At 39.4% G+C, this 26,348-nt stretch overlaps 2 protein-coding genes across 3 annotated transcripts in view; both read right to left on the bottom strand.

The window, feature by feature from the left end:
- Positions 1-2,877: 2,877 nt before the first annotated feature.
- LOC138977789 (streptococcal hemagglutinin-like) lies at positions 2,878-3,798 on the bottom strand. Its single transcript, XM_070350395.1, has one exon. The coding sequence runs from the start codon at positions 3,796-3,798 to the stop codon at positions 2,878-2,880; it is 921 nt and encodes a 306-aa protein (XP_070206496.1).
- Positions 3,799-8,448: 4,650 nt separating this feature from the next.
- Positions 8,449-26,348, bottom strand: part of LOC138978277 (voltage-gated potassium channel subunit beta-2-like) — a 179,920-nt gene continuing 162,020 nt past the window's right edge. The window contains exons 12-15 of one of the 2 annotated variants that reach the window (XR_011459634.1): positions 26,219-26,307; positions 24,080-24,189; positions 18,287-18,375; positions 8,449-10,808 (exon numbers count right to left, since the gene is read on the bottom strand). Coding sequence is in view for 1 of the 2 variants with exons in the window: in XM_070350948.1 (XP_070207049.1) it covers positions 10,802-10,808; positions 18,287-18,375; positions 26,219-26,307 (185 nt within the window). In the remaining variant the exon portion in view is untranslated. The remainder of the gene's footprint in view (positions 10,809-18,286; positions 18,376-24,079; positions 24,190-26,218; positions 26,308-26,348) is intronic. The other variant, XM_070350948.1, reaches the window with a different exon arrangement.

The following is a 26,348-nucleotide window of genomic DNA, read 5'->3' as shown; positions in this document are numbered from 1 at the left end:
CCTCGTCTCGATTCCCCGTCTATGTTAAAACATTTAGTCAAAATTGACTCAATGTAAAAACTAGAAACAGACAATCAACAAACATAAAGACAACCCATCAATGCAGACAGACACAGACAGCTTATCCATGTGTTACCTACGACAGACACAGACAGCTTATCCGTGTGTTACGACAGACACAGACAGCTTATCCATGTGTTACAGACAGACGAGAGCTTATCCATGTGTTACGACAGACACAGACAGCTTATCCATGTGTTACGACAGATATAGACAGCTTATCCATGTGTTACGACAGACATAGACAGCTTATCCATGTGTTACGACAGACATAGACAGGTTATCCATGTGTTACGACAGACACAGACAGCGTATCCATGTGTTACGACAGACATAGACAGCTTATCCATGTGTTACGACAGACACAGACAGCTTATCCATGTGTTACGACAGACACAGACAGCATATCCATGTGTTACGACAGACATAGACAGCTTATCCATGTGTTACAGACAGACACAGACAGCTTATCCATGTGTTACAAAAAGACACAGACAGCTTATCCATGATTTGCAGACAGACACTGACAGCTTATCCATGTGTTACGACAGACACAGACAGCTTATCCATGTGTTACGACAGACACAGACATCTTATCCATGTGTTAGCCTATTACAGATATAGACAGCTTATCCATGTGTTAGGACAGACACAGACATCTTATCCATATGTTACGACAGACATAGACAGCTTATCCATGTGTTACAGACAGACACAGGCAGCTTATTCATGATTTGCAGACAGACACAGACAGATTATCCATGTGTTACAGACAGACACAGACAGCTTATCCATGTGTTACAGACAGACACAGACAGCTTATCCATGTGTTACAGACAGACACAGACAGCTTATCCATGTGTTACAGACAGACACAGACAGCTTATCCATGTGTTACAGACAGACACAGACAGCTTATCCATGTGTTACAGACAGACACTGACAGCTTATCAATGTGTTACAGACAGACACAGACAGCTTATCCATGTGTTGCAGACAGACACAGACAGCTTATCCATGTGTTACAGACAGACACAGACAGCTTATCCATGTGTTACAGACAGACACAGACAGCTTATTCATGATTTGCAGACAGACACAGACAGCTTATCCATGTGTTACAGACAGACACAGACAGCTTATCCATGTGTTACAGACAGACACAGACAGCTTATCCATGTGTTACAGACACAGACAGCTTATCAATGTGTTACAGACAGACACAGACAGCTTATCCATGTGTTACAGACAGACGAGAGCTTATCCATGTGTTACGACAGACACAGACAGCTTATCCATGTGTTACGACAGACATAGACAGCTTATCCATGTGTTACGACAGACATAGACAGGTTATACATGTGTTACGACAGACACAGACAGCTTATCCATGTGTTACGACAGACATAGACAGCTTATCCATGTGTTACGACAGACACAGACAGCTTATCCATGTGTTACGACAGACACAGACAGCTTATCAATGTGTTACGACAGACATAGACAGCTTATCCATGTGTTACAGACAGACACAGACAGCTTATCCATGTGTTACGGAAAGACACAGACAGCTTATCCATGATTTGCAGACAGACACTGACAGCTTATCCATGTGTTACGACAGACACCCTGAGACAGCTTATCCATGTGTTACGACAGACGCAGACATCTTATCCATGAGTTATGACAGATATAGACAGCTTATCCATGTGTTACGACAGACAGACAGCTTATCCATATGTTACGACAGACATAGACAGCTTATCCATGTGTTACAGACAGACACAGACAGCTTATTCATGATTTGCAGACAGACACAGACAGATTATCCATGTGTTACAGACAGACACAGACAGCTTATCCATGTGTTACAGACAGACACAGACAGCTTATCCATGTGTTACAGACACAGACAGCTTATCAATGTGTTACAGACAGACACAGACAGCTTATCCATGTGTTGCAGACAGACACTGGCAGCTTATCCATGTGTTACAGACAGACACAGTCAGGTTATCCATGTTAAGCCTGTCCTTAACTGGGCGAAGTCGACTGCGCGATGTACTTCGCGAAACTGGCCGCGCGAAGCATTAGCGCTGAGGTTTTGGCAAAAAAAGACTCCGCGAAGTCGACTTCGGGCTCAATTAAGGATCGCCTTTACAGACAGACACAGACAGGTTATACATGGTTTGCAGACAGCTTATCGCCGGGGGGGGTGTTTCAGACAGACACAGACAGCTTATCGCCGGGTGTGTGTTTCAGACAACTTAGAGAAACACGGACAACTTATCGGTATTTGTTTCAGACAGTGGAAGCTGGACCGTGACGCTGTCTCTGGTGATTCTTGGGTTGGTGCTGGGCACAGCAGTCACTGTCATCCTGGTCGGTGTGTTCGTGCGTCGCGCTCAGCGCGCCAAGAGGGGGGCAGGCAGCACGCGTCACTCCCTTGTGAAGCCGGGGGTCCACAACGACACCAGGACACAGTACAGTGACCCTGGTCGTACAGCGGGTAGGGAAGGCATTCAGTACACAGCCTCTACCGCGGACACAGAGTCCCATGTCAGTGCTGATACAGAGTCCGTTGTCACTGCTGATCCAGAGTCCGTTGTGAGTGCTGATACAGAGTCCGTTGTGAGTGCTGATACAGAGTCAGTTGTCAGTGCTGATACAGAGTCCGTTGTGAGTGCTGATACAGAGTCAGTTGTCAGTGCTGATACAGAGTCAGTTGTCAGTGCTGATACAGAGTCAGTTGTCAGTGCTGATACAGAGTCAGTTGTCAGTGCTGATACAGAGTCCGTTGTGAGTGCTGATACAGAGTCAGTTGTGAGTGCTGATACAGAGTCCGTTGTGAGTGCTGATACGTGAGTCAGTTGTCAGTGCTGATACAGAGTCCGTTGTCAGTGCTGATACAGAGTCAGTTGTCAGTGCTGATACAGAGTCCGTTGTCAGTGCTGATACAGAGTCCGTTGTGAGTGCTGATACAGAGTCAGTTGTCAGTGCTGATACAGAGTCAGTTGTGAGTGCTGATACAGAGTCCGTTGTCACTGCTGATCCAGAGTCCGTTGTGAGTGCTGATACAGAGTCCGTTGTGAGTGCTGATACAGAGTCAGTTGTCAGTGCTGATACAGAGTCAGTTGTCAGTGCTGATACAGAGTCCGTTGTGAGTGCTGATACAGAGTCAGTTGTGAGTGTTGATACAGAGTCAGTTGTCAGTGCTGATACAGAGTCAGTTGTCAGTGCTGATACAGAGTCCGTTGTGAGTGCTGATACAGAGTCCGTTGTGAGTGCTGATACAGAGTCAGTTGTCAGTGCTGATACAGAGTCCGTTGTGAGTGCTGATATAGAGTCAGTTGTCAGTGCTGATACAGAGTCAGTTGTCAGTGCTGATACAGAGTCCGTTGTGAGTGCTGATACAGAGTCAGTTGTCAGTGCTGATCCAGAGTCCGTTGTGAGTGCTGATACAGAGTCCGTTGTGAGTGCTGATACAGAGTCAGTTGTCAGTGCTGATACAGAGTCAGTTGTCAGTGCTGATACAGAGTCAGTTGTCAGTGCTGATACAGAGTCAGTTGTCAGTGCTGATACAGAGTCAGTTGTCAGTGCTGATCCAGAGTCCGTTGTGAGTGCTGACACAGAGTCCCATGTCAGTGCTGATACAGAGTCAGTTGTCAGTGCTGATACAGAGTCAGTTGTCAGTGCTGATACAGAGTCAGTTGTCAGTGCTGATTCGTCGTCCGACATGTCCTCTATTGGCTGACTGTGTGACTGCAAGAATTGGTACGCTAAACACAACTGACCTGCACAGTCCTTGCTGGATCCTCTGTCTGTTTGTGTCTGTATACATCTCTCTCTCTCTCTCTCTCTCTCTCTCTCTGTCTTTCTCTCTCTCTCTCTCTCTCTCTCTCTCTCTCTCTCTGTCTTTCTCTCTCTCTCTCTCCCTCTCTTTTCTATCACTGTCTCTGTTTCTCCACCTCCCTATATCTTACTCCTAAATGTAATCTGCTCAAATATATACATGCGATAATGTGTTAATTGCTTTAAGAATCGGACAGATCCGAACTTGGCATCATTGTGTAAAATTGGAAGAATAAAATATATTTATTCCCCCCTCTGCTTCTTTACCTCTGTAAACTTGTAGGGGTAGTTATTTTTCGATAATGACCCAGCAACCAAACAAATAACGACCCAGCAACAGCCTGAATCCTCGATAGTGCAATGGGTTGAGAAGTTGTTCTGTTTCGGTACTACTTTTTGCGACTGAAAAGTTCCGAATGCTATAATGTACGAAGTACACATCTCTGGAGCAAACAATACAAACATACCGCATTTAAATTAACAACTACAGGCCTGAACACATGAATCTCCATATAAAATCCATGAGTTCGGTTGTTTTCTGAATCTAGATCTGCCGTGCTCAAACCGTTCATCACAAGCAATTTCCCAAGGCAAGTAACTCATACTTTGTCTAGCGACAAGAGTAGTTCCCCTTCTTTTCACTCGGTTTCTTCGACAACAGACTGCAATCCGACGGTCAGTTTTCAACAATATTTCATTTAATAAACAGATCACACGCAACCAAATGCACACATCTCATCCATTTAAACAACATAAAGCGGTTTCATACACTATTTTCCCCAGAAAACTGAACTTCATACAGTTTTTAACGTTGGAACACGGGTGCAAAAGTTCGTCTGCTAGTCCAATTTGACGAAAGAACATTATCCTAAGCGATACCAAAACATATACAGAACACACAATATCTGCCTTTGCCGCCACAGCAGAATAACAGCATATCTGTGTACTTGATTTTAGTCCAAAATAGGAAAACTGACAAGAAGTGTTAACAGAATGGAATCATTTGCACGGAACTATACAACCGCGCATTAATCGATCGCCTGCGCAGGTTGACTGGTTGAGTGAATAGGATTCGATCCAACTTTCGCGAGAAAACTCCTTTTTTCTTTGAATAACTGAAGAAAGGAGGAATAAAGAGGTTACACACCTCGTCTCAGTGATTATAAAAAATAATGGTCTCAGTTCGCGGTCATAAAAAAGCTCGCTAAAGCTCGCATTTTTCATGATCTGCTAACTTCGACTATTATTTTTAATAATCACTGATACTCGGCATGTAACCTCCACTTATTATTTTGATAAATCACTTTGAAATGTTGGAGAAAAAAATTGCTCTGAAAGTTATTGTCAAGACGGGCCGTGCACATGACATAATGAAATCGGTTAAACCATGTATTAAATTTGTATTCTCCTGTGTTTATATCAGTATTCTGTTTTAAATCTGGTTGCATTTAGGTGAGTGCTGCTTTTGTTGTTGTTGACTTTATGATCAGTGTTTTGTAATAGATGTTTGTAAAGCGCCCTGAAACTGCTATGTGGGGGTGAATAGCGCTGAAGAAGAACGTTTTTATTATCAGGCCAAAAAAAAAGGTCTGTTTACGGTAACCCGACCGACCCTAGTTTTTAGGCCCGACCCTAATCGTTTTTTTGGATCGTCTGAAAAACAAAACCGCATCCAAAATAGAGATGTTTGCGCTCAAACAGCAGACGACAGAAGGGAGGTAAGCTCAAAGTACTGTTTATAGTTATGTTGGGCAAAAACAGGGATTGATGAGAAGAAATGAACTGTGAAACATCATAGAGAGGGGAGAAAAAAGAAAAAAGAAAAATGGAAAAAATTTTTTTTTAAAAAAAGCCGACCTACCGACCCTATTTTTTCACCCTATGTTACCGTAAACAGACCTTTTTTTTTTTGGCCTTAGTATTGTTATTATTATAAACACGTCTTGAATAATGTTACAACATGCTAAGTCTGGTCTGATGTGCTGCCTTTAATTCTATGGCCAGATTCGTAGTATTCTTTTCTCTTTTGTTCCAATTGAATCACTTTGATGTGTCGTGTTATGCCCCTTGGGGCATTAGGATAAATTATATACATGCACCTGGGATGTTTGAGTGTGTATGTATGCGTGCGCATGCTGCAGAGGGAGAGAGAGAGGGGGAGAAAGAGAGACATAGAGGGAGCGAGAGAAAGTAAGAGAGGGGGAGAGAGAGGGGGAGAAAGAGAGAGATAGAGGGAGCGTGAGAAAGTAAGAGAGGGGGAGAAAGAGAGGGGGAGAAAGAGAGAGATAGAGGTAGCGAGAGAAAGTAAGAGAGGGGGAGAGAAAGAGAGATAGAGGGAGAGAAAAAGAGAGAGGGGGAGAAAGAGAGAGATAGAGGGAGCGAGAGAAAGTAAGAGAGGGAGAGAGAGAGGGGGAGAAAGAGAGAGATAGAGGTAGCGAGAGAAAGTAAGAGAGAGGGAGAGAAAGAGAGATAGAGGGAGAGAAAAAGAGAGAGGGGGAGAAAGAGGGAGAGAGAGAGGGGGGGGGGGAGAAAGAGATACATAGAGGAAGAGAAAGAAAGAGAGGGGGAGGAAGAGAGAGAGACATATAGATCAAACTAAACACCAATCCCTCAATGGGGTTTCTTTTTTCTTTCGTTTTACTGGAAAACAAAAAAATCTGTCAAAAAGTCATACGTAATGTCACAATTGGTGGCAAATAATGAATTAGGACCAAACATAACCCTCCATCAATAAAACAGCCAAATATAGCAGGATCGCAGTGAAAGGGAAAACAAAAAGTGTGCATGATCCGTAGTGTATACCTTAAAAAAAAACAAGTCGCGTAAGGCGAAAATACAACATTTAGTCAAGCTGTCGAACTCAAAGAATGAAACTGAACGCAATGCAATTTTTGAGCAAGACCGTATACTCGTAGCATCGTTAGTCCACCGCTCGTGGCAAAGGCAGTGAAATTGACAAGAAGAGCGGGGTAGTAGTTGTGCTGAGAAGGATAGCACGCTTTTCTGTACCTCTCTTCGTTTTAACTTTCTGAGCGTGTTTTTAATCCAAACATATCATATCTATATGTTTTTGGAATCAGGAACCGACAAGGAATAAGATGAAAGTGTGATTTCGAAAATTTAATTTTGATCATAATTTTTATATTTTTAATTTTCAGAGCTTGTTTTTATTCTAAATATAACATATTTATATGTTTTTGGAATCAGAAAATGATGAAGAATAAGATGAACGCAAATTTGGATCGTTTTATAGAAACATTGTTTTTTTACAATTTTCAGATTTTTAATGACCAAAGTCATTGATTAATGCTTAAGCCACCAAGCTGAAATGCAATACCGAAGTCCGGCCTTCGTCGAAGATTGCTTGGCCCAAATTTCAATCAATTTGATTGAAAAATGAGGGTGTGACAGTGCCGCCTCAACTTTTACAAAAAGCCGGATATGACGTCATAAAAGGTATTTATCGAAAAAAAGAAAAAAAACATCCGGGGATATCATTCCCAGGAACTCTCATGTAAAATTTCATAAAGATCGGTCCAGTAGTTTGGTCTGAATCGCTCTACACACACACACGTACAGACACATACACACACAGACACAGACACACACACACACACACACACACACAGACACACACACACACACACACACACATACACCACGACCCTCGTCTCGATTCCCCCTCTATGTTAAAACATTTAGTCAAAACTTGACTAAATGTAAAAATGAAAAAAGTGTTGATATTACAACCACAGCTCAGTTTCTTCAAGAAGAGAATAATGAGATACATTCAGAGATAAAATTTGCATTCACAAAACTTGAAAGCTGCTCGATCAAATTGTAAATGAATCTACTTCATTTTTCATCGAAATGTCTTTTAAACATGAAATTACTAAAGAATAACGGTCTTTGGCTGCCAGGTGTTCTGCATTTATAACGAGTATCTTTGATGTGTTCCTTACCAGTGTACAAGGATAGAGAGGGAAAATAAAACAAAGTATACAACACACAAATGACGAGACATTCTTATATGGGAGTTTTTCAAGCAAAGTTTATTATACAACATGAATGGTGTGGCCATTTATATATTAATGTCGGAATATAGGCATGCACATAATTTGATGCCAACAAACACAGTGTCTCTCATACCCTGCACACATGTTTACTTGAAAAGAAAGAAAGCAAGCACATTGTGTAAGCTTCAAAGCAAAAATCCAATAACAACACGAACACAATCATATTTGTGGAATCGACTGTTTTGTTTTGTGCTTGTTCTTTCTGTAGTCCTGCTCGACTACTCCAACAAATTATTGTTACAAAATAAGTCGTTTTTCATTTTTTATTTACTTACTTAAATAATATATTATGCAATTATTTCTTTCTTTCTTTCTTTATGTTGCTTTGCTTTGTAAATACAGTTTGTACTTTCATAATGCTGACCAGGATACACTCAGGGAAATGCTCGAATGATGTTAATGCAATCATCAATCCAGTCACATACTTTACAACCAAGAAAGATCCAGCAGAAACTTTAAATTTTAGGCTGAGAAATAAGCAAAAATTCAAACAGACTCAAAGTGGTGTCAGGTTTGCACAAACAAGTTTTTATTTCTACAAAAATGCAACTTCAATAATGTGCAATTTGTTTTACAGCGCCTGTAACAAAACGAAAAAAACTTTACACAAATCTATTCTGCATATTATGTACGTGTTGGGCATTTCATCGCTTTTATCACTGCAGACGACATGTTAACAAGTTATGATAACTCACGATTCCCAAATGAATACATATTGTACTAAAGTACCAAAAATGAACATGAATAATAGCTCTTTGATAAATCATGTTATTCAATAATTTTGTTGTTGCTAGCTTATGTGCACATTCTTTTTTTTTAAATGAACAAGAACAAGAGCCGCGTTTACCACTAATTGGATTCGTGACGCTGTACACTGATTAGTATACATGACATGATTTTATATGGCATTGAATTTTGTAATACGTGTATAGACACCTTCCGCAGTAAAACAAAGACAAAAAGAATAAAATAAGTTTTAAATAAAGCTATATCCATAAGTAAAGCGCTTTAAAACAGTCAGTTTGCATGTACTTTTTCCTACTAGTTACTTAATTTCCTCGTACGTACAAATACCAGTAATATGAGTTTTGTTCTAATTCTTGAATCATGTTTTGTTGGGAAGATACTAAGATTGGTAAAGTAAGTGACAGACATCAAAGCTCACGAAACTAAAGAAAAGTAATGGATACACATATCATAAATACTTGGAATGTGGATGGCAAATCAACAGTGGTATAAATATTCATATATTACTTTGTCTTAAATGTACGTCAAATTCAGTTAAAGACATTATATGATAGCTTTTCTTCTGTGAAAACACTTCTTGTTTTTCATTATATATATAAACATATGGTACTGCATTACATAATCATCCAAAGGTAAAAGGAATTAATTGGCAGCAACAGGGGAAACTGACTACAACGCTACCAAAAGACGATTACCCTTTTGAAAAAAAGGAGAACACATGTTAAACCTGTCTGCATTGCATACTTCGGGATTTTATTTATATCTGCCAAGAAAATATCAGTTTGATGACGTAGGAAATCTAAGGAAGTCTCACTTCAAAGTTCATATAACATTGATGAAGGCTGGGGTGCATCTTTTTTCTTCAATATTGTTCTTATTGTGACTCTTACTGTCTGAGAAAACCTAATAAACACATGTGTGTTTGCGAAGGTCATGAAGATATTCAGCCTGCACAAAGGTATTGTGCTTGTAGATATACATTTATTCGTACGTATGTCAGTTATTATAATATTCGCAAATTATTCAGTTCTTTCATTTGAGACCAAATTATTAATATGTCCTTTTAACTTTCAGTTCAGGTAATATTTTGGATGGCTTTTTTTTTCCTATTCTTATGTTTTCTTTACTCGTCTTCGCTTGACAAGGCATGCTGCCACTGGGCCAGGGTTTGTTTGTTTGTTTGTTTGTTTGTTTGCTTAACGCCCAGCCGACCACGAAGGGCCATATCAGGGCGGTGCTGCTTTGACATATAACGTGCGCCACACACAAGACAGAAGTCGCAGCACAGGCTTCATGTCTCACCCAGTCACATTATTCTGACACCGGACCAACCAGTCCAAGCACTAACCCCATAATGCCAGACGCCAGGCGGAGCAGCCACTAGATTGCCAATTTTAAAGTCTTAGGTATGACCCGGCCGGGTTTCGAACCCACAACCTCCCGATCACGGGGCGGAACGCCTTACCACTAGTGGGCCAGGGTTAAAGTACACATCTTTCTTCATTGACCATACACGGTATATGGCAAGTTCCCAATAAACGATATTCGGAAATAACTCTGTCAAGTATTATGGGTTGTGACAAAAGTTGCTTTCCATTTTTCCCACTTAAACACTGAGGCAGCCCTACAATGTCAAATATGTAGCTTGCCTCAGTGTTTCTGTTGAACAGCAAGGAAAAACAAGGGATAGCAACTCTTCTACAACACATAAAAACCCGACAGAGTTATACTGCTTAAGTACCATCACATAGGAATTCATCACTAAACTAAAATGTCATAGAACCCCAAATTACTCATCGACTGTGCAGGGTTATCAACAATTTCCCAATTATGGTAAAATACCATAACAAAGGAATTCATCATTAAAAAAAACATGAAACCTAAGAACTCTAAATCAAGTGACATTAGCCACAAACACGCCTTCTCTTGCATTTATTGTGCAGTTTGGTCTGATTTCTGTTAAGGACCACATTCAGTATTCAATCGTCTCGGATAGAAGAACGCTGATTTTTTTTGCATCGACCACTTGAACGCGGTTTCCAGAAGCTTTGATGAATGTTCTATCATCAACAGCTGCAATAATAAAAACATATCAAATTAAAAACAACGAAAGCCACTCTGTTTATTGTTTGAGACTCGTGAAACATACAACACACAGGCAAAGAAAATGCTGTCAACAAGCAATGTGTATTTGTCCGCCATGTTGGTATTTTTGTAAGTGCAATGCTGAGGTATTCACACAATAAACGCAATTACAGGCATTATGCATACAAAGAAGAACTAACAAAAGAGATTCTACGCTTACATACAGTATAGTACTGACATGATAGGATGATTAATTAACCACAAATCCCTTTTTTAGCTTGCATATTTTTGTTATTATTTATTGTCAACGAACTTGTAGCACTAAAGACAAACACACTTAAACATGCTTGTTGTCCTGTACAACATATGTAAAGTCAGTTCTGCCCTTTCCTTTAAAAACGATTTACTTTTTTAACCCCTGTCCTAGAAAAAAAAGCTTGTGCGATACACAAAGATGACTTAGCACAACTACATGCAAGAAATGCACAAAACTCACCAGCGTTTAATTACAGTTAGCTGTTACACAGTTGACGAGGAATAGCACATGTTTCCTCGACCATTAGGGTACTCCCAACACCCTATCTTGTGATATAAGAAATTTCACTTGTATCTGCTTGAACGAACTATGGACGTTCAGAAACGACAAAATATATTAACGCTCTTACGTGACTTTGGCCACATATAATTCAAAGCATCACCTTCCCCTTTCCCTTGCAGCTATAGGGAGGACGTCAGCCGGCATTGTTTATCTCACACAAACTTAATACTGACTATTCCCCTCCCCTCCAAAGTGCTGCTGATCGAACTTTGGACCATGTATTCCCAACTTGGATTCTAATTTGTGATGAGAAATGGTATTTTGACTTTGAAATTTGCTTCAACGCAAAATATTTCTTTTCTTATTCAAGGGACATAACTGCTCGGTGCGTTTTCGAATAAATTGAATTTGGGGTTAAATCTGCTTCAGTTGCAAGATCTTGACATGCTTTTCTCCTTCAAGATAACTGTACCGCTTAAAATTGGCGAAGAAACATTCAGTCTAAAGTTAATTTTGGCTAACGCCTGGCTGACGTCCTCCCGATAGCTGCATGTCCTTCTTTCTTCATCTGCTGATTTCAGCGGTCACGTGGTTATGTCATAATACTGACCAGCAAGTGACGGCAGTAAATCTACAATAAGGGAAAGCAATAATTCTATCAAGTGATTTTTTCTCCATATAATTATATTAAGCCAAAATCAGTATCTAATGAGTCATTGCAGGGGGAGTCCAGCTAAGTTGACGTACCACCTGCTTAGGAATCAAAATCATATCAAGAATCAAAATGAAAAGCTCAAAAATACTGAGACAAACGGTGGTACGTATCTCAACCAAGATAATTCAGTTGATCTCCGTGTGTTGCCATACTGTGTATCAAAAGAAACAAGCAATGCAAAAAAAAACTATTAGTGATAAAAGAAAAGGATGATAAATGTTAGTTAAAAAAATGATGTAACACGATGACTAGTAGCTTGGCTTAATTTGATGTTTGCTTACATAAAGAAAACTGATTTTATTCCCTGATCTGCTGCACCATTTTGATAAAGAGAGATACAACATTGTCAAAATAATTTATCATAAGACATTTCACTTTACCCTGAGTGTAACACACACAAGAAATAAAACAAAAAGAAGAAAAACTGGCATTAAAACAACGCTCGCACCATGTTGTTGCTATGATGGCAATAGCTGTTGAACACGAAATTGCATCATACAGAATATTGGCAGTTGTTACGTTTGCTTCGTGATGAAGGCCTCATGGTTCAAAGATTTCACACGAACATGGGCACATACAACCATAAAATGCTGATGGTATCCATTCTGAACTTTTCTCACAGCTCTTGCACAAATATACCATGCAGTTAGTAATGTGATTGATTAGCTCACGCATCTACACTTTGTGCTCTTTTAGGCTGGTCTTTGGCAAGAGCATAAGCTGGTATAACAAAATGCATAATGGTGGCAAATCGTGTGTACACAAACATATGACACATTTGGGCTGCCATAACACTTAGGTAATGCTAAGATAACATATATGCATCACATCAAAGGTCGTTCACCGGAGAACTGATGGCTCTTGTTGATATGGAAGCACTATCTTCTATTTTAACTTCATTCACAATTATGATGAATAACATTCACATGTTTAATAAGTTACCTTAAGAATGAACACGTTTTTTTAATACTCTGCAATCTGTCATGTGAAAACTTCTTGTCTGTCTTCTATCAAATAGTTTCAACAGAGACGTCCTATCAAATTACAGTTGAGATAACATTATCTCAAACAATCCATAAATACCAGAGCAAAAGATGATAAATATATTGCAAATCTAAAAATGCGGGTATCGTCCAAAAATAATACAAAAAGAGAAAACCACAAAGCAACTGAAAGAAAAATCAGATTCTGCCCAATCTCTCCAATTGAACTTAAAAAAAATCCTACTATACTAAACTTAAAAGAAGCAAAGAGGTTGAACGTGTAGAATGAAATCGATAAACGCTTTACTCTAAAAGTACTAATAATGTATCAATTACAACATCGGAAATGGCTGGGAAACTTTTTTTTTTTTTTTACAACATCAGTGTTTAGAAAAAAAAACCAACAAACTTGTTTTCATAACGTCAACTCTACAACAAATCTGAAAATGCCATTTTGAGTCTTATGCTGCCGCTTTTGTTACAGAACAAAAATATTGAGAAGCATTTATATATCGTTTCACAAACATTTACTTGGCAAAGCATTTGCTACAAGAATCAGCTTTTTTAATCAAAAGAACACACCTATCATATATAAAGAAACAATACCTTAAAGTGTGCGCCTTACAGGTTGATGCTGTACCTGAAATACTAATTTGCACATCACTACACAGTAAGCTAATTTGATGTTCCTCCCGCCTCCCCCACCGTAAAACAAAGTACAAAAAAAGCTTCATCTATAAATTACTTAATTGTTAACTCAATTCTCAAATGCAGCACTGCACATAGCGTATGTTATCTTGCACATAATTTACCACGGCATGTCACAGTAGCAACAGGGAATAAACTCAAATATATGATCTGCATCAATAACAACATTGCAAAGCGGTTCTGTCTTTATATAAAAATAGTTTTAGATTTTACAAAGCCTATCTAACAATGCCAACCTAACAATAAGACCATTGGGTTTGACGAAAATTAAGTTTTTACATTAAAAGAAACTAAATACTGCAGTATTTATGTGAATATTGCGTTAGTATGTTAAACATGTCAATAAAAGCAGAATTTTCATTCACAAAATGCATGAACATTTCAGTCAATATTGCATGACGCCACTCAGAGCGTCATCGCAGCGCTAAACAGACAGCACACAGTCAGGGCCCAATACACAACACGTGTAAGGAAAAGAAGCAAAGAAGCAAACGGGCACGCCATTTTGTTTGCCAAACCCATGGCAATCAAACACTCAGTGATGTGTAAGTAAAGCCGTGAGCAATTCTGGACTCCATTTCACTTACATTTGTGATCACAAAAAAACTAGTTTTTCACGTTACAAATTAAAATTATAATGCCAACAGAAGAAGTCCGGAAATAACTCTGTCGGGTTTGTATGGGTTGTGAAAGAGTGAGTTCCCTTGCTTTACTCAGACAAACATCACGTGGTTCCAGTACACGTGTTTGAGACACACCCTTTCGCTCGTGACTGGCGTGTGATGTCACGTTTCACAAATGGGAAGAAACTGACGTTACGTACGCGCGCAGGGTATCGACTATCAGAATCGCACTTTCCCCAAGAACAACGCATAATACTTAGACCGATTTCTCTCCTCTCTCCTTACTTGCTTACTTCGAGCACGTGTTTGCCGGAAGCGGAAGTTAAAATATTTGTCCTAGCTTCAAGCGGCATAACTCTGCCGTACGGTAATGTAGCAGTGACAGAGTTAATTCCAAAAAATCGTCCATTCTCTGTCACAACACTTGGCTTTGTGAATACACTTCTCTGTGGACCAAAACAAAAATGTACACTATCTGTGAACAAAGTTACACTTTGTAAATTGTCTCATGACAAACGGATGAAGAGTACAACATAGTACGTGAAGTAAAAAAACGTTTTCTGTGCAATATCTGTGAACAAACATGAATCCTGACTCCAAAGAAAGCGTGAGTTTTACTTCGTCGTCGAACAAGCACAGTGACTAAAGTTTATTTTTGAACTTCCAAAAAATTATGCTGCCTTTTTCTAACATTCTTCTACAACGTTTCACAATGTCAGGGTCAGAAGAATAAAAGAGAGAGAGAGAGAGAGAGAGAGAGAGAGAGAGAGAGAGAGAGAGAGAGAGAGAGAGAGAGAGAGAGAGAGAGAGAGAGAGAGAGAGAGAGAGAGCGCGCGCGAGAGAGAGAGGATATATAGAGTGAGGAGGGGGGGTGAGAGATAGAAAGACAGAGGGGGAGAGAGAGAGAGAGAGGGGGGGGGCATAAGTATTCATTAGTGATGTCTTTGAAGGGTACCAAAACTTAGCTTCACTTCAATGTATATGTTCTGCGCGAAGTTAGAATCCGGTTTCATTCTAGAATGGACCGGGTCCAGGTTGGAATTCTAACCCTGCGCAAGTACAGGGGTGCCATTCTAGAATGAAACCGGATTCACCAGTCGCCGGGGGCCGTAATGTTTGTAGGTAAGACAGAGTTGTCTTCCCTTGAATTATCTCCACCTGCACCTTCCCTTTGATAAAATGGGGCTGATTTGTCTACCCCTGAAAAAAATCCTTTGGCGATCTTGCGATGTCATGTCATGTCAAGAAAGTTGACACTCCTGAGTACGCAATAAACAAAGGCAGACCATAGCAAGGGGGACTACCAGGGCGGTAATGTTTGCAGGGCAGTTGTTTTTGTGATGAGAGCCGGTTGCGGCCGCTTGCAATGTCAGCGCTGTCTCCCTCTCGGAAATGTCCGGTTTTTTGACAATTTTTTTGACAGACAGACAGACAGACGGTCAGACCGACTAACCGACAGACAGACCAACAGAAGGACAGAGTGAGTTATAGAGCTGTTGTCACAGGTTTAAAAAAAAGTTGACATTAACAAAAACAGAAATCAACAACAACTTTTGTCTGGTTTTATAATATTATGGGAAAACATTGAAAGCAATTCATAGTAGTACTACCACAACAAATACTCTCAAAGGGGAATTCCATGCCTAAAAGTTTGACAGTTTTTATTTAATCTATCAGAATCCCTACCTTCCAAACTGTGATATGCCCACGTTTCAAACTCCTACAACCCTGCATTACTACTACACAAAAGAACAAAGTTCCAAGAATTATATCCTGGTGCACATTTATTTGTAGAGGAAGTACCAATCATTCAAGAGAGTTCACTTGATTTACAAATGGATTGGAGGTCTGTCATTTCCAAGCAACTGAATTGTAGCTTAAAATCAGTGAATACCCTTTATTTCTGACCAAGCCTCATTGCAATGACAGTCAATTAATTTTTCTCTCCAAAATCACAACATTATACCATGTCATACTTTCAAATAACCTCTAATTGCCCTTGAAAAAAATACAGGCTCCTGACGTTCTCAGTGCCCAGTGACGGCAGAGATTGACGAATTGCAATTCAACCGTGTAGCAAGATGACACCACTTGAGCCAGAGGTCAACTAATGATTAGTAATGACATTCCAATTCACAGCATCTTGATTGACAAGCTTGATTTTCCGTAATAACTGTGGAAAGTCAGAATTTTCAAAAAATTTCCCTGAAAAGCATAAATACTCGAAGCTCAGCGTTCACAAATGAATCAAATGAAAGAATGAAATCGATGATTAGATGCTACAAGACCTTATGTCGAAATACAAACGCCAGTTATGGGATATGTCATTTTGGAGAAAACAGAGACGATTTTCTACAGAAACTAGCCTCGCCTTTGCCGATTTTCGTGGGGCCCACCGCAGCCAATTGCTTTTGTTGTGGTCGGCGCTCATAACGAGGGGTTTGCTATGGCTGCGAGTCTTGTGGTCAAAGCAGCACCGTTCTTAAGAGGCGCATGCCTGATAGAACGTTAAAGCTCTTTAAAAAAAAAAAAAAAAAAAAAAAAAAAAAGCCTTTCCCTCGCTCAAACTATATAGTCATATTATATATCGATACAAAGCTAAAGACTTTATCTTCACAATTCAGATGACCAACTTCATGTATATGAATAAGATTAAAAGTTACAAGCGAGATCGGCAAAACACTGTCAGTCCGGAAATTTCCGTTCGTAGCGATCAGTGCTGAGTGTCTCTCAAAATCGTAATCACTTTCAGAACATCACAATCTCAATTCACGATGTCTTTGAGTAAAGTGTAAAAAACCCGAAAAAAACACCCAACCAAACACACAAAAAACAAAAACAAACAGAAAATCCACATTTGTGGCTTTGGCTGTGTGATAGTCTAACTGAAATGACTATTCCAACTTGGACCCAAATTCCAACCTTGCGCACGGCCGATTCTAGAATGGACCAGCAACAAGGGTTTCATTCTAGAATGGCACCCCTGTACTTGCGCAGGGTTAGAATTCCAACCTGGACCCGGTCCATTCTAGAATGAAACCAGATTCTAAGTTCGCGCAGAACATATATATCCATTAAATCTACGATGGTACAGGTCATAGCTAAATATGGGTAAAATCGTATTCGGCCGTAAATGTTATATTCACCTCACACTGCGCAATATATAAATGTACATACACGTTTTCCCAAAATCATATAAAAACAACATCCCCACATTTTTTTCCTTGTGAACACAAAAGTCGACTTAACAGGTAAAAAAAAAATAGGGTTTTTTTGAAAATCTCATATTACTTACTTACTTACTTAGGCCCTTTGCCTCCAGCGGAGCATAGGCCATTGACGACATAAAATCTCATATACGCCCTTCAAAAAGTTAGACGCAACGGCAAACAAGTGAAGAAAGACCAAGCAAGTCAATCTCAGTGTGTCAAATGTTAGACACGTTTAAACAAGAGGGACAATATAAACGTATTTGTTCAGACAGAGACGTGCAAGCACAGTTTATCATATACCGTGGGGGGGAAAATCCTCAACAGAAACGCATGTGGATACTACAAATCAACATCAGTTATGCATCCAACAGCAGAAAAATGTTCAAATGCCCAAAACACCAGTCAGAGGACAAGCCAGAGCCGAGCGTGAGGTTTAGCGTTGGTCAAATAAGCACTTCATAGAACATCAAACAGCAACCATTTACATGTCCAGAAATCTAGCCGTCACACAATTTTTGTGGAGTCTGAGCTAGAAATGGTTCAAACCTTCACCGTCCTACAGAGGAGGGATAGTTGAGGACTAGAAGTTAGCAGCCGTCATGCCGAAGGTGAGTCGAAAAAACGCAACAAAAAAAGGGAAGAGCAGTGAGTGATGTCAGCAGGGACGTCACGAAGGTGTTACGTCACCTGTTCAGCAGTTCCCGACGTGGGACGGGGCGGTTACCCAGAATCTTCTCCACCTCCGTCATTACTGCATGAGTCAACTTGGGCACGTACTGCAAGAGAAAAGTTACACAATTAGCCAACAATGACTATTATGATTCGGTGAAAGTGATTTAAACGTGTTATACTACAGTTCATTCACACTCAATGTTTCCAACGCTATAAAGGCATAGGCTACTTCTTTTCTTATACACTTTGCTATATATGCCATTCAAAACACTCGCATCTATAACTTCAAAGTAAGGCCAAAAAAAAAGGTCTGTTTACGGTAACATAGGCCCAAAAAATAGGGTCGGTAGGTCGGGATTTTTTTTTTTTTTTTTTTTTTTCCAAAAACCATATTTTTTACGTTATTTTGCAAAAAAAAAAACCCCTTTTTTTTTTTTTTTTTTTTTTTTCCCCAAATGCCAAAATAAAGTCTAGGACTAGGGTCGCGCGAAAAAAATAGGGTCGGTCGGGTTACCGTAAACAGACTATTTTTTTGTTGTTGGCCTAACAACATTGTTCCAGCGTGTACACAGTACATGCATCTCGGTTTGAAGTGAATACTTGAGAAAAAAAAGAAGCAAGCAGTATTCATTAACACACAACTGGTAATTATCGGTGTGAGTAGGTCAGCATCTGCGTGTACATCTGAGCATGCACGTGCCTGTGCAAGCAAGCAGGTGACTTTAAGTCCATTAGGCCAAATACAAAATATATGTTGGTTTAGGGTAACGTGATAGGGTCGGTAAGTCGGCTTTTTTTATTTTCTTTCTTTATTTTTTATTTAGTCGATTTTAAAAGAGGTTACTTCCCTTAGTCTCCGTATAGTTCGTAAAATGTACCAAAAGTTTGGGGGGGGGGGGGGGGTTGAAATGAAAAAAAAAAGTGTTAGGGTCGGCGGGAAAAAATAAGGTCGGTCGGGTTACCCCAAACCAACATATATTTTTCTTTGTCCTTAGTTGTATTTTACGACCACTTCTTGCATCTTACGAGCACATATTGCGATTTATAAGCGCATCTTGCTTCCTAACTGCTTATCTGCACACGTCAGACAGACTCTAAGAATGATTCCTATTCAAAGATACTATTGATTTCATGCAGCAAAGCATATTAGTATTAAACTGAATATTTACAACTGCAAACTAATACTATTTCTGTCATTTTGTATCACCAGCACATCAGAGTTTAATATTTACAACTGCAAAATTTACCTATTTCTGCCATTTTGTATTACCACTCCAGCACATCAGAGTTTGATATTTACAACTGCAAAATTTACCTATTTCTGTCATTTTGTATCACCAGCACATCAGAGTGAAAGCTTTTTGTTTTTGTTTGTTTGTTGTTGCGACATTGCAGGAACTATACGTAGCAGGTAATACAATTGGTTTAAATTCCTCGACACACTTTGCAAGTACTGTACACTGCGGTCTACAACAATCTAAACACTGATATGTGCAGCAATAGTTCACACAGAGGACGGCTTGACTCATGCAAACACAGACACAGATATCTACATAGAAGCAAGTATAGCACAACAACAGGAAATAACACTAACGAATTACAAAAAAGTAAAGTGATGCGAACTTCCTTTGCAATATACAGACATAATATAGAACAAACTACTCAATTTCACGAATTTGTAAAAATAAAAATCTGGCAACAATGTTTTTATCCTTCTCTACTTGAAGCCTAAAATAACATTCTTACGTGGAACAAACACAAAGAAAACACAAGCGAGACTTGAGATCCAGCAGACCGAAAACAACGACTATTTATGTGGAACGTTACGTATGACTGTGAAGAGAAAGCTCTTGTTTTCATGACAGAAACATTGACACAAACAACCATAGATATCCTTCAAGTGTCACAATATCCTTTTGCAAGCATAACAATCAACCTGTGATTTACATTTGATGTGACAACCAAAGCAACAGCAACAAATGTGTTCAACAAAAAATGTAGATAATTTTGCACATACTTTCTTTGTTATATGTTAAGTGAATAGAATGTTTCCAAACACACAGAAATTCAGTCTTTATATATCAACTGTAAGGAAGATCAAGAGTCAGAATACTCTGATGGCAGTGCTTTTCAAAGTATTAAATATACACTCATACAAAATATTAAGCAATACTGATATTAAATCTGGTTTAAAAAAATAATTGAATCGTCAAAACAACTTTAATTGTTTTTAAAGTATTTAAAAATGATTCCATGTTACTTGCCCAACTTTGTTTGACGACAGAATTGTACAATAAAGGTGGGCTTTCAGGTGAAAGTTCAGCGTCCTAACGCACTGACGGATTTGTCATCTTTTGACGACAATATTGATCGATTTTCGACGTTTTTAAAAGTCTGTACTAAGAAACCCGCCGAACAATGTCACCGTTGTGTATGCTGATATCACCAGCAGTCACGAAAGCAAACCGTTCTTTATCTGCACCTTATTTCGTCCTGTTTTGCCATAACGTGCCATACTTGACTTGATCAGTACGTGACCGGCACGGTTGGCCTAGTGGTAAGGCGTCCGCCCTGTGATCGGGAGGTCGTGGGTTCGAACCCCGGCCGGGTCATACCTAAGACTTTAAAATTGGCAATCTAGTGGCTGCTCCGCCTGGCGTCTGGCATTATGGGGTTAGTGCTAGGACTGGTTGGTCCGGTGTCAGAATAATGTGACTGGGTGAGACATGAAGCCTGTGCTGCGACTTCTGTCTTGTGTGTTGCGCACGTTATAATATGTCAAAGCAGCACCGCCCTGATATGGCCCTTCGTGGTCGGCTGGGCGTTAAGCAAACAAACAAACAAACAAACAAACAAATCAGTACGTGACAAACATCAATGACCCAAACATGTACATTTTTCAAAGTGACCCTCTGGGGGAAACTGAGCTGTACTGTCGTCACCTTTTATGCGGGAAGACACTAAGCATCGATTCGCGGTAAGCCTTTAACACGTAGGCCCTACTACTGATAAAGCCATACAAGTATCCCGTTAAATAAAATGGTTGTTTTACCTTTGAGCTGCGCTTGAGTTTATAATGGTTCGTATGTGACGAGTGTGAATCTCGAAAGTAGCAGTGGTTTAAACAAAAATAGTCCAGCCATGCCCACCCATGAGAAAAAGTCAATTCATAGCACCATATTCTGACACAACACATTCAACATACTTTGCCAGACATCAATGTTACTCTCCTTGAAACAAGCAGTGCTTGATCCAAAATCAGAGATATTTTCTTCCAATGTAAAAGACCGTTTATCCTACATACGTGAGAGAGACACCCGTGAGATAATAATCGTTCAAATCACACGTGTGTATATCATGTAAATGAGGTCATGTCAAGCAAGTCTGGCAGGGACCTGTTTTTCCACTGCTTATGATGCCAAAGTCACCGAGACAAACGTCATTATAGAAACACAAATTGCGCTCGCTAATTACCCTCGATGAATCTTTAGAACTAACACGTCACGCCACACTTTCAGAGTGACGTTTCTTTGCTTTGACGTAATAGATTGCACGAGGCTTTAGAAGAGATCGATGTTCTAAAACACGCGTCTTCAATTTAGCTGCCTCGAATGCAGGACATTTTCAGTAAAATACACGTAAGTACAGTATGTAGGATAAACAGAATACTACATGGCTTGCTGTGTCGTACAAGATTTACACTCGTTGCTTTTTCAAATAGTGAACAGCTCGCTTTCGCTCGCAGTTCAATATTTAAAAAAACAACTCGTGTAAATCTGGTACGACACAGCAAGCCATGTAGTATTCTCTATGTACATCACCATAGATCCTTCAAGGCTTTTACATGATACGAGCTTTCTTCCACATGGATATTTAGTATTAAGCACCAGCTGCTGCGCGATAGTATTTTGTGTGAGCCTTATATTAATGAGAGAAATGACATCTACCAAACAAACCAAGACGTCTGTTTTTGTAATCGCTGACGTCAACAGCGAGAAAGTTCAAGAAGACGTCACAAGGTGAATAATGGCTTCAGGCAAAAGTTGTCATCTCTGATGTATGCTTTCAGTTTACTTCTCTTTTGACATCAAATAATTCACTTTGGAAGAGAGAACCAAGAACAGTTTGTTCTTGGTTTATTTATTTTGTGTCATTTCTCATTGAAGTGGACGGATGCTCTTATTACAGATCAAAGCGTGGAAGGACCTATGGCAATTTAGAAGTTGATCTACACGACACGGTGCATTAAAAGGCACAGTCCTTCCAGTAATGTGCCCAGGTATCCACACGCAGGGTTCGTACAGTTTTTTTGTTCTAAAATGCAAGGACTTTCAAGACCTTTGAAGAGAACATCAAGCACCCTCTTACCCTCAAAGAAACACTCGCTGGTTAATATACCCCCTTCCCGCACGCCGATTTGAATCATTGGATGTTCAAAAGCGAATGATTTAATTTTTGTCAAAGGCGACAGGTTCGTAGCAGACGATGGTTTTGAAGAGACTCAAAAGGGACTGTAGATTACTGTTCAACTTTTTCTTTGATGTTGTCAAATAATTAATTAGTGTAATTGTTTATTGTGGGTGGTTGTTGTGTAATCAGTTTGCAGCATTAGAGTTTTTAAGGACTTTCATGGATCTTGTCAATTTGTTAAGCATTTTCAAGGCCTTGAAACTGACCCCTCCAAATTCCAGCACTTTCAAGGATTTCAAGAACCTGTACGAACCCTGACACGGGATAAGCTTATCCCCCCCTGTTGGACACATAGCCACAGTCAACACTCAATGAGCTTTCTGCGCAGATATAGGTTTTTTTATGATTTGATTTCTTAACCGACCCTAGTGGCAATATGTGACCCTCCACCACGAAATGAGTCGCATGTCACCTCGCGCGGTTCTGCGCTAGGCTTAATATAAGTCCGGGGAGTGTCTGGTAACAGTGTGAGGGTCACCTTAGTCACAGGCTTATAACTCAAACAGTTTTCGCTCTTTTCTAAAACGGTTTTCACCACTGGATAGAGCATAAAAAACTCTTTAGGAAAATGTACAAATATGAAAATCATGCAAAGGTGACATGCGACTCATTCCGTGGTGGAGGGTCACATATGTGAAATGTATTTATCATTTACAAAGTTTCACTCTGCACAGACAGCGCCCAGGCTGTTAGGTTTTGGTATGTGTCAAAGTTGAGGGAAGATCTTATCCCATGTAAAACCATGGCCAGATCCGATATGGTAATTAAGCGTAATCATTTACACGGGAAAGAACGTGCCTTTAACAGACCTGGGAACCTCTGTTTTGCAGTTGGAGTATTCTCACACAAACTTGGTGTATTTTCGGCAAAATGAGTGTGCTCCACACATTTGAACATCGATGAGTCAAACATGCTTCGCACGCATCAGTTGCAACGTTAAATAAGTTTACCAATACCTTGAAAACAAAATAATGCTTCTTTCAATGTGTAATGACAAAAGCTGTAATCATGAATTAAATGCGGAGTTATTGAGTTATTTTAACCATTAACAGAATCAGAAGAAAAGCAGGCTTTACAATTTGTTTCGTCGTATATTTTTTTCCACCGACCGTACTGATCGTATTTTAGACAATCAAGCGTAAACAATACAGCGAAATCGTTTGGGTTCCCAGGTCTGTTTTAAGCCAAAGCAATAAACACACACACACACACTGTCAAGCCAAGATCAGAACAAGGATGCGCTTTACACAACAAGGCGACAGAGGTGGAACTATTGTCTTCCGAGTTGATACAAACAACATTGAACATCAACAATGGAAAACCAAGTGCAGGTAATACCATGAAAAGGAACGTTTGGCGGCGGAGCCAGGAGGTGATTTTGGCTGTGGGTTATTATCTAGTATATCTTCCAAATCGGCCAGATTTTCACTAGTCAATTTAGGTATAAACTGGAGAAGAAAACAGAAAAGAAACGGTTAAGTATTAATCGTTAGAGGCACACTTCTCAATGTGAGCAAGGTTAGTGGGGCACTTGAGAAAGACATGTCATCATCAGACATTGGCATATGCTTGAATTTGCATTCTGACAGTGTATGAAGGCAATTTCATAATAGTAGCATACAAGATTAAGTTCTCCTGTGTGTGTGTGTGTGTGTGTGTGTGTGTGTGTGTGTGTGTGTGTGTGTGTGTGCGTGCGTGCGTGCGAGCGTGCGTGCGTGTGTGTGTGTGTGTGTGTATTTGTGTGTCTGTGTGTCTGTGTGACAGAGAGAGGACGGGCAGGGAGAGAAAATTAAATATAGACGAGAAGAGGTACACTCAATGTATTCCCTGGGTGTACGTGGCATAGATAATATGGATTTAGTGAACACATGTCCCTTCTTATACAAACTTAACATCAATATTCGAGACACACGTAGAAATATATGTGAATTCATTGACAGTACTTATTCATACAAACAATTGTTATAATTTGCGGTGTGATAACTATTCTTTTTCCTAATCATTAAATCATTACTAGCAATTAACCGTTCCATTTGTAATGAAAAGAAGCAATTATAGTAATAATAATAATAAAACTAAAAGTAATACATAAACTCTGATCAGAATTGTCTGTGTATCATTTAAAGAAACAGTAGCCGGTGTTCATTCTGAAAATAGGCTGCCAACTGTACAATTTTCTGATTCCAACGTTTACTTTCACTTATGAACGATAGTCAGTGTCAAAACAAGAGTGGCCACCAACCATTGAGTTATAAATGAGCGTGAAACTTTACACTTCAAGCATACAGAACAAGTGTTGAAAACATGAAACTGCAAACTACAAGTTTGGCAATTGCACGCTATATACTGGTGGTTCGCTCTGACTTAATTTGTTTTTTGTATCTTTACCTTGGACCATTTGTGATAAGACATCCACTGAAGGTGTAACTGAACTTCCATGGGGGCGGGTGAAAAAACCTCAAGCTAAATCAATACAGGTGTATCACTTAAAATAAAGTCAACATATTCTTGCCTGACAAAGAAAGTAAGCAATTTCCACGGAAACCGGAAATGTGGAAATGTAACAGAAACATGTATTAGCATTAACAGGTGCAACACAATCTACAGCTGTACACTGGCTTATTAAAGGGCATTTTGGGAAACATTTTGTGCTGCTTTCATATCCCGCAAAAAAAGGGAGGGGGTGTCATTTTTCCATCCTGCTTCATACTTTCTTTCCCTCCCACTATGCACTATAGGTAAAAGATACAGGCCAAATTTATCATTCATTGCGTACGTACAAGGTTAGAAAAAAAGAAATGCAATACATGTGCCTTTGAAGCAAAACATTGTTCAATTTTAAAATAACAAAAGAAGATAAAAATGCGAATTAAGCATAGCGAACCACCAGTCCGGCTACGGCTGTATCAACCACTAGCAACCTACGAACTCTCATGCACGAAGGATTATGCACATCGTCTTTGCAAACCTACTTAACTTATTTACATCAATAAATAGTTTGTCGGGTATTAATGTTAGATTTTTTTCAGTGAACTTGACCTGGGAATCCTTCATTTCTTGTTTTGAACTTTTATATATGCCAAATAAAATTCATTTAAAAAAAGTTCTAGTGACCCAGCAGGAGAAGAATAATGCACATACAAAACGTTGAAAGAAGATCGTTTTAAGTCGTTCTAATTCTAGATCGTTTTAAATATTTTAAATCACTTATATACAGACAAGGCAAACGCCAACATCTGTTCTGCACACCTCATTACAACTGGGGTCCTCTCAAAATGTAAACTATTGCAAACTAAGAATTATACAAGAAATGAAATATCCACTACACTTGAAAAAGTAAATGAACAATAAGAAACACTCTTTCTCTCTCACATAATGCATACAAAGGTAAATCACCAGATGCGTGGCTTGTAAATTAATGAAAATAAGTTATTAAGTATTATAAATCACTATACAACATGGCTTTTCACAGCATACCTGCAAAGACTGAATATCTTCGTAAAGCTGTTCTACAGTAGAGGCGCCGAGAATCACATTGTGTACCTGCTCATTTTTCAAGCACCATGCTGCAACAGGTACAAAGTAGGAATGTTATTGCAGAAAAAAT

This window comes from Littorina saxatilis, linkage group LG10 (assembly GCF_037325665.1).
Source record: "Littorina saxatilis isolate snail1 linkage group LG10, US_GU_Lsax_2.0, whole genome shotgun sequence".
NCBI classification, from domain to species: Eukaryota; Metazoa; Mollusca; class Gastropoda; order Littorinimorpha; family Littorinidae; genus Littorina; species Littorina saxatilis.
Note: the sequence above shows the minus strand (reverse complement) of the source record. Positions and strands in the feature narration are given on the sequence as shown.

What these genes read in the sequence shown, in the direction of transcription:
- LOC138977789 (XM_070350395.1), bottom strand. Translation starts at nt 3,798, where the DNA reads ATGTCGGACGACGAATCAGCACTGACAACTGACTCTGTATCAGCACTG.